The 11797-nt window shown below is 45.3% G+C and overlaps 1 protein-coding gene across 1 annotated transcript in view; it reads right to left on the minus strand.

Annotated features, from left to right (window-relative positions):
- Positions 1 to 5093, minus strand: part of slc6a3 (solute carrier family 6 member 3) — a 38633-nt gene extending 33540 nt beyond the window's left edge. The window contains exons 1-4 of the mRNA XM_088998446.1: positions 4880 to 5093; positions 3665 to 3787; positions 1861 to 2071; positions 1164 to 1295 (exon numbers count right to left, since the gene is read on the minus strand). Of these exons, the coding sequence (XP_088854572.1) occupies positions 1164 to 1295; positions 1861 to 2071; positions 3665 to 3751 (430 nt within the window). The 5' untranslated portion in view covers positions 3752 to 3787; positions 4880 to 5093. The remainder of the gene's footprint in view (positions 1 to 1163; positions 1296 to 1860; positions 2072 to 3664; positions 3788 to 4879) is intronic.
- Between the last annotated feature and the right edge of the window lie 6704 nt (positions 5094 to 11797).

Consider the following 11797-nt stretch of genomic DNA (forward strand, 5'->3'; position numbering starts at 1 on the left):
GTCACCCAACCATAACCCAGTAGAGCATAAATTTCAACTCTTGAAGATTGAAAGGCCAAACCAGCAGAATCAATCAACAATTCTTCATTTTGTACTATTAAAGAAGTCAGTCAGAAACTAGATACTTTTCAGAGGTTATTTTCACATCCTTGTGGACCTGAAAGGGGCCAACTAGCTGTCTCCTCATGATTCTGATTTCCCCGTGTTGACATTGGAGCCTATGGTGGGACACGGTGATCATCCAACAAGCATAAACTATTTTATTAATCTTGACAACTTGAGGTTGCACAACACTAATCGGAATCATCTTTATTGGCCAACAATGTACAACACACAAGGAATGTGTCTCCAGTTGAACACGCTGCACAAGTATCATCGTAATCAATGAACAACCGTGCGCTGCAAGGAATACTGCACTATCATTGCGTGGAGCGGGAATAAAATCTTAAAAAATCATGGTGGGACTCCGGTCCTCCCCTGACCACAACACTGCATAGAATCTTCGGAGTATCCTCAAGAAAGGATCTTTTAGGGTGGAGCGCAGTTTCTATACAAACAGCAGCTACAAGGAGCAGCAGCTATTTTGATAACCGACAGATTAACTTGAGCATACGATCTGAAAACAATCACAAGCTCAACGGATGCAGGAATCGCAAAGCTCTTCTCAAATAAGAGATGCATGTCAAAATTCACCTCGTAAAAGTGTTTGGATTCTAACAGTAAACACGCCATAAAATTATTATAATGGTAGATCACTTCAAAATTATACTGAATTTCACTCGCATCAACAACAGTCCTGAAATATACTGTAAGTGCTGGCATGGATAGATGGATGGAAGGATGGATGGATGGATGGATGGAATGTAAATTTATCCACTGTGAGACTAATAAAGGCAAATCCAATCCAATCCAATCTCTTGGAATACAAACGTTTGACATATTTTTTGAATGAAGACATGTTTTTCTTTTTACTAGTATTTTCTAAGTTGTCATTTGAATTAAACCGATGTCAGTGTAATTCATATAGTCAAAGGCACCACGTTGAGCCTGTTAAAGTGAATCATTTTCACATGAAAAATTCAACCAAACATCATCAGCTCTTGATATATGTCTATTAAATTAAAAAAAAAATGTTTCTACATGCACATGTCTTAACGTCATACCTTTAAATATGGGACATATTTTCCAGACCCCAGCGGCTCCCTCCCTGTTGTACTGTCCCAGAGCCAGCTCCATGTAAAAGAGAGGCATGCCTGCTATCACCATAAAGAAGAGGTATGGCACCAAGAAAGCACCTGCACACACACACACACACACACACACACACACACACACACACACACACACACACACACACACACACACACACACACACACACACACACACATTGTCATTTTATTTTCTAAACAGACATGTCAATGTTGCATGTTTAGGAGCACCGAGCAAACAGGGTGTGAGCCTCTGCAATGGCTACAGCTTTTAAACCTAATGAGAGCTCTATGTTAAACAGCCATAATTAGTGACCATAATTGTTGGAGCTAATCTATTCAGAGCAGCTGTGGTTGCTTTTTTATCCGTATTTTGATCTCTTGAAAGGGTTGAAAGATTTGCGGCAAAGAAACAGGATATCATACACCGCTACCAAAATAATAAATTCTCAATTCAAGGATGTGAAACTTCATTTTTTCTTTTACAAATCTCTCTCTCAATAAAACTACAAATGTAAACGGTGTCACCCCTGCATTTCCACCTCCATTGTTTGAACAGAGATGCCCTATTTTCTGTTGCAACATCCATACCTCCCGAGCCTGCCCCAGTAATTCCATTTTACCAAAGTTATCTATCTGCATTCAACTCACCTCCTCCATTTTTGTAGCAGAGATAAGGAAACCTCCAGACATTGGCGAGATCCACCGCAAATCCGATCACCGATAGCAGGAAGTCAATTTTCTTTCCCCAGGTTTCCCTTTCCCCCTCACCGCAGAGTTGTGTCTGAGTTGTGGTCGGAGCCACCACGGTTGTGGAGGTGAACTGGACCCCATTCTGTTCCTTCACAAGGATCAACTCCATCTGGAGTGTGACAATCGTGAGTTACCACCTGTATGACAACGCTGTTGTTTGGGCATTTTAATATGATCATAATTTATTTCATGATCATGAAATGTCATGTTTAATCATGAAGGATGAGAGTAATCTTATCACACTCTTCTCAACATGAGATACATACATTATGTACAATATTCAAAGTGCTGTCCTGTATTTCCAAATTAATCATTTCCAACAGGGGTGCTCACAACTTTTCAGCAAGGGAGCTACTTTTGAAATGAGCAAGTCAAAATTATTTACCCTTTATATCACAGGTGTCAAAGTCAAGGCCCGCGGGCCAAATCCGGCCCGCCACATCATTTTTTTTCGGCCCACGAAAGCAAATCAAACTTGTTGAATTCCATTATGATTGCTAAAATCTGAGCCAAATTTCATATTTTTGGATGTCAACCACAATAAAAGTCATTATTCTTGACTTCAGATTTGAAAACGAGTTATTCATTAATTTGCTGTGTGCTCTATATGTAATATTTGAAGGGATTTAAACATTCTAATGGGTTCCCCAAATTCATAACGGCCCTCGAGAAGAAACCATAACTACAATGTGGCCCGCGGCAAAAAATGACTTTGACACCCCTGTTTTATATTGATAGAGAATTTCATTTCTTTCTAAGCTTTTTGCAACTTATATTGATGCATAACCGCATATGTTGCACAACACAACATAATTATGTATTTTTTTCCATTACTTGAGTTGACTGATAGCTGGCAGATGAGACAAATGCACTTTGAAAATGTCATTGTGCGAAAAAAGAGAAAAGTGCTACTTTTTTTTCTTCTTAGTCCAACTCACCCACTCATTTTTATACCCTATATAACTATATTAAGAAGAAAAAAAACGTGAAAAATTAGGATGTAACTCACGACTAGCTTTTTAACTTTGCAACGTTCAGGGGCGTTGTTTGAACACACAGGGTATCGAATAATGAAATGCCATCTGATTGGTTGCCGGGTCTATCAATCAAGGGAAGGTATGGCTAATAGGCTGACGTCTAGTTTTTATACCAAACAACTCCACTTTATTAGTATAGCGTCAGTTCATGACAATGTCACACCACCTTTTCATGCAATCTACCAATAGTAGTACTCTACCAATAGTACCTTGGAGATTGACTGGTCGATCGCGATCGACGTATTGAGCACCCCTAATTTACAACAATGTTAATGATTATTTTTCATTGAATTTTATTTGCGGCTGTGGAACGCGACTAAAAACACACTTGGGACTGTTAAACTTGAATAAAGGAAGCAGCATATCAGTGTACAGCACCACAGTTCTGTGCCACAATACATCAGCTTTTTGTGGGGACCAATAAAAAAAATCAACTTACTTTACTATCGTACCATATTTTGGTGCAGCTTTAACAATCTAATTAGATTGTATAAAAGCGTTAACATTAAGTATAAGGTGTAACAAAGTAGGAAAACACTTAACGTTCTCTCACCTTCCACACGGTAATCATGATAGCTCTTCATGAACAACAATCATGGAATTGTTTCCACCACAATACTGTATTGCATTCACTTTACACGACACGCATGCTGTATATCACTGACCTCTTTGGGAACCATAGCATTTGAAGGGCTTCTTTCTGGGGCTACGATTGATGACATCAGGCAAATCGGGATTCTATCCTTCAGCATGGAGCGGTACTCAGTTTTCGGTAAAAACAAATAACCCTGATGATGAAAAATAGAGATAGATACCCCAAGCCATTAACTCTCTGAACAGTAGCCCAAATGGATCTGTATGATGATACTGATGATACTTGTGCAGTGTGTTCTACCGGAAACAAATTCCTTGTGTGTTCTACATACTTGGCAATAAAGATGATTCTGATACATGTAAAAGAGAATGTAAGCATACAACATACCCATTTGCGTGAATTAAAAAAGCGAAAAACCCCAGATGACCATATTACCTCCCTCTATTTCGTGTGTTTTCATTAAAGTCACAACTATGCTGGAGCCTATTCCAGAGGATTTTGGGCAAGATATGGATTAATCCCCTAGATTGTGGCAATTACAAACATATCACATTCACACTATGGGACAAAGAGTTTACCAAACTGAATGTTCATGTTTATGAGATTGTGGGAGCAAGCCGGAGTACTAATGGACATCCATGCAACAATCAGGGAGAACATCCAAACTGCACACAGAAAGGAGAAAAGAGAGAACGCCGAACCTCAGAACTATATGGCAATCATGCTGACAAGTACCCCAACAGTAAAGCCTGCATATTGTATGCTGGGACTAATTAAACTCACTTTAACTTGTAAAATACCGAGTTCTGCAATCAATGTCATTAAGTGGTCAGAATAAGAATCAATATGTCTTTAATAGCGCCACAATGGGGACATTTGCAATGGCATGGGTGCATGGCAAAAAGCAACAAGGAGTGATGTAATGAAAGACAAGTATTGTGAGGGTACGTCTGTACAAAGCCATCGCCGCACGCTCATTACTTTTCACACTTGTTGATTGCCACTTTGATGATGACTAACCTTAATAAACCTGGCACATCAGTCATCTTTCAGATCAAGAATTCAGCTAGGCTTCAATTAAATATTAGCTGTGAGTGGAATTGATTTCGTAAAATATTTGACATTTTATTAATAATACAAAAATCAACCTTTCCATCTCAAACACAGGTCAAATAAATAAACTTCTTTGACATAATCTGCAAAACATATGACACATTTGATTATAATACTACATAATATACATATGTACACAAACGAGGTCGTTCTTACCAAGTACAAAACTCACCGTTCACCAGAACCAAGTGAAAGGCTCCCTCAGTTGACAATTTGGTTCTGTCAACTTCCAGTTGTGTTGAGGTTCCTCAGTTGGCTATAAAATAATTAGGAGTATATTTACTTCATTTGTTACAGTTTAAAAAGTAGTCCAAATGAAAAGAAAATACTGCAACAATCATAGTGAGACACAGAAAAACATTCAAAGAGGTGCCCATCAATGATGAAGCGGCAGGTTCTTTGGCCACCGGAAGACCGTATGGTCTGCTGTGGGGATCTGTCTGCAGGACCACTCTTGAAATATGAGAAACAATCAACAACATCCCCCACCCCTACCCCCCTGCAACCACTAGGTCCTTCTGACCCCTCCCTCTTCCCATCTTCACCATGCCTTTGTCTTGTCCTCCCCTTCATGATCCAAGTCAGTGAAAATATGCTCTCTGATGAAAACCATCCTTTTGCTCTGGGAATTAAGTAATTCCAGAATTGTTGGGTAGATTCCACCTTCCACTACATTTTCATAAACAATATAATTTTCTAAAAACGTAATTGAATGTGTTGTTGATGTTGATAGTTAGCAAACTATGGTTATCAAAATACATTTTGGCACGAATCGTGCCTTGACAGATGTGCAAGGTATCCAAGCAACAGGAACCAAAAGTGAAGCATCCACATAGCATCACAGATGTTGGGTTTTTAACTGTGTGCTTATAAACAATCTAGAATCTAGAGACATGGGCAAACTAGTATTAAAATAACATACGCACCGTGATTTATCAAGATTGCGTCTGTTTTTAATAAGTTTCAATCGAAAGTGGAAAGTTAAAGAGTGTAGCAGTTGAGGAATGAGAACACACGGTCGATTGGAGTACGTCTTTATTCCAACTGCTAACAAGGAGAAAGAAAGTAAAACCGAAACTGCAGTGAAATATATGTGACATAAACCCGCCCCCTCCTGTACACCTGCTGGGTGAGATGCCCGGTCCCAGTGCCCGCCCCCCCAGAACACCCAGAAGGACAGTCAAGGCGAAAATCTTGCAGGGGGCTTGACCAGCCTGCCACAACGACTTTGCAGTCCGTCGTTCGGTGGTAAAGGTGAAATTGCTCGGGCAGGTGATCCGGGTGAGAACTGAGTGGGGGAACAACACTCAACCCTGGCATGCCGCGGAGAGGCTGGAGGTTTTGGAGGGCGTCCGCGACGTGGGACCTGGGCCGGCGAAACGTCCTCGCCTGCAATTATGTGAGCCGGCTTGAGTCTGTCTATAGAAACGCCCTCCCTTCTCCCACCCATATCGAGCACACAACTCTTTTCCCCGTGTTCGAGCACTCTAAACGGGCCATCATACGGCGGCCGGAGGGGAGAGCGGTGGGAATCATGACGCACGAAGACGAAACGGGCTGACCTGAGAGCAGACGGAACGAATATTTTGGGGACGCCGTGGTGAAATGGTGCTGGAGCCAGGGGCTCCCCTGGCAAAAGGGGGAAAGAAGGTGCACCCGAAGCTTCAGGCAGGAATTCACCAGGGATGCGGAGTGGCTGACCGAGTACTAACTCTGCCGGAGCGGCTTCTTTAGGAGCTGAACGTAACCCGAGCAGGACCCACGGAAGCCGGTCAACCCAGTTACCGTCCGATAGTGCGGCCCGTAGTGCGGCTTTAAGTGACCGGTGGAAACGTTCACACATCCCGTTAGCCTGTGGGTGGTAGGCCATAGTGCGGTGTACCTGCACACCCAAGGACTGCGCCATGGCCGACCAGAGCTCGGACACAAACTGGGGGCCTCTGTCCGAAGTGATATCGGACGGCGTGCCGAAACGTGCGACCCAGGATGACAGAAATGCGCGGGCAATGTCTGTCGAGGTTGTGGAGGACAGGGGGACAGCTTCCGGCCACCTAGTGGTCCGATCGACCATAGTGAGGAGATGTGTGCAACCCTGCGAAGGAGGGAGGGGCCCGACCAGGTCCACATGGACGTGGTCAAATCTCCTGGCCGGAATCAGAAAAGTTTCTAGGTTCGCCCGGGTGTGCCTGTGGACTTTGGCGCGCTGACATGCCACGCATGCAGCTGCCCACTTCCTGACGTCCTTTCTTAACCCAGGCCAGACAAACTTGGCCCCAAGTAGTTTGACTGACGCCCGGACGCCAGGGTGTGAAAGGGAATGAATTGAATCAAAAATTCGCCGACGCCACTCCTGCGGAACCACGGGACGAGTGCGACCCGTAGACACATCGCAGAGGAGAGCGGGACCCCCTTCAAACACTGCCACCTCCTCCAGTTTCAGGGCCGTGCCTGCTGCCTTGAGTTCGTGGATGTCCGGATCCTCAGATTGGGCCGTGGCCATCTCTGAGAAATCCACCCCGAGCTGGACTGGACAAACAATCGTGCGTGACAGGCAATCGGCCACAGGGTTACATTTGCCGGCCACATGCCGAATGTCTGTTGTGAATTCGGAAATAGCCGCTAGATGCCGTTGCTGTCGGGCCGACCACGGTTCGGTCACCTTGGACATGGCGAATGTAAGGGGTTTATGATCTACGTAGGCGGTGAACCGGCGCCCCTCGAGGAGGAAACGAAAATGGCGCGTTGCAAGATAGAGTGCTAACAACTCTCTGTCGAAAACACTATACTTGCGTTCGTTATCTTGCAGCTTCCGACTGAAAAATGCAAGGGGCTGCCATTCGTTCTCCACAAGCTGCTCAACCACCGCGTCAGTAGTCAAGGCCACCTGTGCGGTTGAGATCGGGTGGACCAGAATAGTTGCACCCGCAAGAGCCTCCTTGGCTCATTCAAAGGACTGCACTCGTTGCGGGGCCCACTCGACGGGGTCATTAGCCTTCTTTTTTCTCAAGGCGCCGTAGAGGGGTTGTAGGAGGTCGGCTGCGTGAGGAAGAAACCGGTTGTAAAAATTTATCATGCCCAAAAACTCCTGCAAAGCTTTAATTGTGGCTGGGCGGGGGAAATTCACCACAGCCTGCACTTTGGCAGGTAAGGGGATGGCACCCTGTGGAGAAATGCGGTGCCCCAAGAAATCGATCTTGGGCAAACCAAATTGGCACTTCACAGGGTTAACGATAAGGCCATGCACATCAAGACGTTTGAAAACCGTTCTTAAGTGCGACAGGTGTTCCTCTGGTGAAGGGCTGGCCACAAGAATGTCGTCGAGGTAGACGAACACAAAATCTAGGCCTTGCAAGACTGAGTCCATCAGTCTCTGAAAGGTCTGTGCCGCCCCCTTCAGGCCAAAAGGCATACGGAGGAATTCAAAGAGGCCAAAAGGGGTTATTACTGCAGTTTTTGGCACATCTACTGCCCGTACCGGAACCTTGTGATAACCGCGAACGAGATCAACTTTGGAAAAGATCACGGCTCTGGCCAAACGTGCGGAAAAGTCCTGGATGTGCGGAATTGGGTAACGGTCGTGTGTCGTTACATTATTAAGCCGACGAAAATCACCGCACGGCCGCCAAGAACCGTCACGGCCGCCAAGAACCGTTGGGCACCATGTGCAATGGTGAGGCCCACGGGCTGTTGGAACGCCTCACGATGCCCAAGCGCTCCATCGTCGCGAACTCCCCTTTCGCCATTGCCAATTTTGCCGCGTCGAGGCGACAAGCGCGGGCAAAAACTGGCGGGCCAACCGTGGGAATGAAATGTTGTACCCCGTGTTTTGTATCGGCATTGGAAAAGGCGGGTGTGGTTAACGACGGATAATCGGTAAGCAGGCGTTCATAAACGTTACCTGACGTTAAATAATTTCCGTGCGTCAACGCTCCAAGCCCTCCAGCCTCACATGGGAAAGTGACGAAAGAGATGGCGTCGATCAAACGACGGTTAGCAATGTCCACAAGCAGTCCATGAGCGCATAAAAAATCTGCGCCGATTATCGGAACTGTAATCGAGGCCACAATAAAGTCCCACTCGAATTTTCGTTTGTGGAAACACACAGTTACCGACCTGGTGCCAAAGCTGGCGATGGGCGAGCCGTTAGCTGCGCGCAGGGGAGGCCCACATCCACCTGCCGTCTTGTCCAAGGCCGTGGGCGTCAGCAGGCTTACTTGTTCCCCGCTGTCCACCAGAAAACGTCTACCTGACGAGGAGTCTGTGATAAAAAGCAGCTCGCTTTCATTGCCGGCACCCACGGCCGCTATTGGGTGCCGGCGCTGGCGTTTCCCGGAGCCTCGTAGGTGCAGGGTGGTGTGCAGCGTCGGGCCTTGGCGCCAAACCGCTGGTGGAAAAAACAGAGGGTTTTCTCGTGTCGCTTCCGCGTGACCACTCCGGCTACTAGGGTCGGGTCGATGTTCACTGCCGCTCCGCCGAGGGGTTCGGCCGTCACGCTTTGCACGGCGAACCTCCGTGTCGCCAGCAGCACCCGGTCTGCTTTTTCAGCCAAACCTCGGTAGTCGCCGGTGGCTAGGCACGTCGAGTTGGCTAGCACGGCGCGCACAGAGGCCGGTATCTGGCGAAGGAACACGTGGGGGAACAGGAATCCGCCGTCATCCGAACCCAGTAGCGACAACATTTTGTCCATCAGGTCCACTGCTGTTCCGTCGCCGAGTCCGGTAAGAGAAAGAAGCCTGTCTGCTCTCTCAGAGGCCGACAACGTGAACCGTCGGAGCAGCAGGTGTTTGAGCGATGCGTATTTTTCGCTCGGTGGAGGTGCACGCAATAGAGGCAGCACACGACGAGTCGTCTGTTCATTGAGAGACGCCACGACCAGATAATATTTCGGATCATCTGTCGTGACGCCTCGTAGGTGGAAAAGCGCTTCCACATGTTGGAACCACAAAGCCGGGTCGCTACTCCAAAACTCGGGCAGCTTCGCGGCGTAAGCGGTAGCTGCGAGCTGAGGCGCCGGTCGTGGCGGCATGGCCGTGGAAGATATCTCTTCATCTGCTGCCATGAACATTTCGAACGTCGGGGTCACCAGTGTAGCAGTTGAGGAATGAGAACACACGGTCGATTGGAGTACGTCTTTATTCCAACTGCTAACAAGGAGAAAGAAAGTAAAACCGAAACTGCAGTGAAATATATGTGACATAAACCCGCCCCCTCCCGTACACCTGCTGGGTGAGATGCCCGGTCCCAGTGCCCGCTACAATTTATTGAAAAAAGGAATCACATTCAATACATATTGTTACACAACGAAATACTCAAGCTCAATAATATCTACTTGTGTTAAACTCCGCAAAATCATGGATGGATTGTCCTGACCGCGCACTCGACAAAATCGCCACGGACGCCCTCGCTCGCCTTCATGCGCAAACAGTACACGTGTATCGTTGCCAAGCACACAAACATAGGCTACCTATTTACCTAATTGAAATTTGCATACTCGGCACAGCAGCCAATTAGAAGCTTGCTTCCTGCTTCGGACTTTCCAAGAATGCTTGGGAAAGTCAGAAGCAAAGTCGTGCGTTTGCATATCATTTTCCAAAGTAGATGCACAGAACCTTAGCCCCAGAAGAAAGATTCAAAAGAAGCTAACAAAATTTGTGTCGCTATAAAAAGTAAATTTACATTGAACCGTGACTGTAAATTGTACTTGAGAATTATGAAAGGCGCTCAGTGGCCCGTAGGAGACAACGCAAACAACGCATTGTGCGCAAAGACGGCAAAAGATAACTGCAATAAAACCTTCGGCCACGGATATTTTCTATTTTCTTTTAATACTAGTATCTATATAAGTATCTGCAAAATAGTATGTAAATGCCATATCTTGCATATTCCTTGAGACAAATATATGAACTGATAAGGGCTTTTTTTCACATTTGAAAGACTTAATAAATCAATCAAAAAACATCCCTTTCATCCCTTTGCTGATGCGAAGTGTAAATTTCTCCACTGCGAGACTAATAAAGGCAAATCCAATCCAAATTGGTTTGTAGTGTTCTTACTGTGCTATGAGGTTTGCACACAATAGATTTAAAGGACAACCGACATCACTTTTTTTGTTTCCTAACTGACATCATAAAAATGTTTTATAGCATCTAAAATACCCAAAACATGCAGTATGATATTTTTAGTCAAATGAAAAACACCAATAAAAATGACTTAAAAAAAATCGCAACCGGAAGTGGCCAGTTTCAGAAGGTCCCGCTCCCTTGTTCGTGGTGTCACGCCAAGACGTCTTGCATTGCTGGAGAATCAAAACAATGGCTTCAGATTCAGAGAAGATGCTTTCTTGTTACTCATCCAGTCATTAATATGATTCAAACAGACGTATGATTCAAATAGTTCTGAAGAAGAAAGCATACATGTTTGCAATCGATTAAAGAATTTATTCCGTGTCATTTTGAGGCATCGGGGGGGGGGGGGGGATGTCGCACCCAAAAAAGGCAGAAGATGGCGACAATTTTCCGTGTGGAAATGGCGCAACATTTTTGTCACAACACACAAGGATTCACCATCGCGTTATTTATGTGTTTTCCTTCTAATTTCGCCAACAACACGGATCAACACAAAGTTTTCAGACCAAATAAAGTACCGCAAAATACATTGCGTGATCAATGGACTGCTACAGTGTGTCCTTTCTCGGTCAGGGGCGTTCCTTCAGTGACGTGACGTAAGGACTCGTCACCAACTCAAAAACAAGTCTTCCGGAATATTCAGCGCGAGTCTTAAAACGCAAAATATAGCTATATGCGGTGGAATCTTTGTAAAATACACTCAATAGAAGTCATTTGAAGCGATTTGACAAATTATGGACACAACTTGTCCGGAGACGTCGGTTGTCCTTTAATGCTTTAGTATATTCGGCCCAAACATTCCCTCCAAATGCTCCTGGCCCGGCCCCTCCGTCAAATTTTAGAACTCATTGTGGCCCGCGAGTCAAAAAGTTTGCCCACCCCTGATCTAGATGGACATTTTCCAAATCAATCAGTTTGAACATAAAATAGCTTGTCTTTGTTGTGCATTCAGTTTTAAATAATTC

This window comes from Hippocampus bargibanti, linkage group LG06, assembly GCF_051943395.1.
Source record: "Hippocampus bargibanti isolate YZ-2025 linkage group LG06, ASM5194339v1, whole genome shotgun sequence".
NCBI lineage: Eukaryota > Metazoa > Chordata > Actinopteri > Syngnathiformes > Syngnathidae > Hippocampus > Hippocampus bargibanti.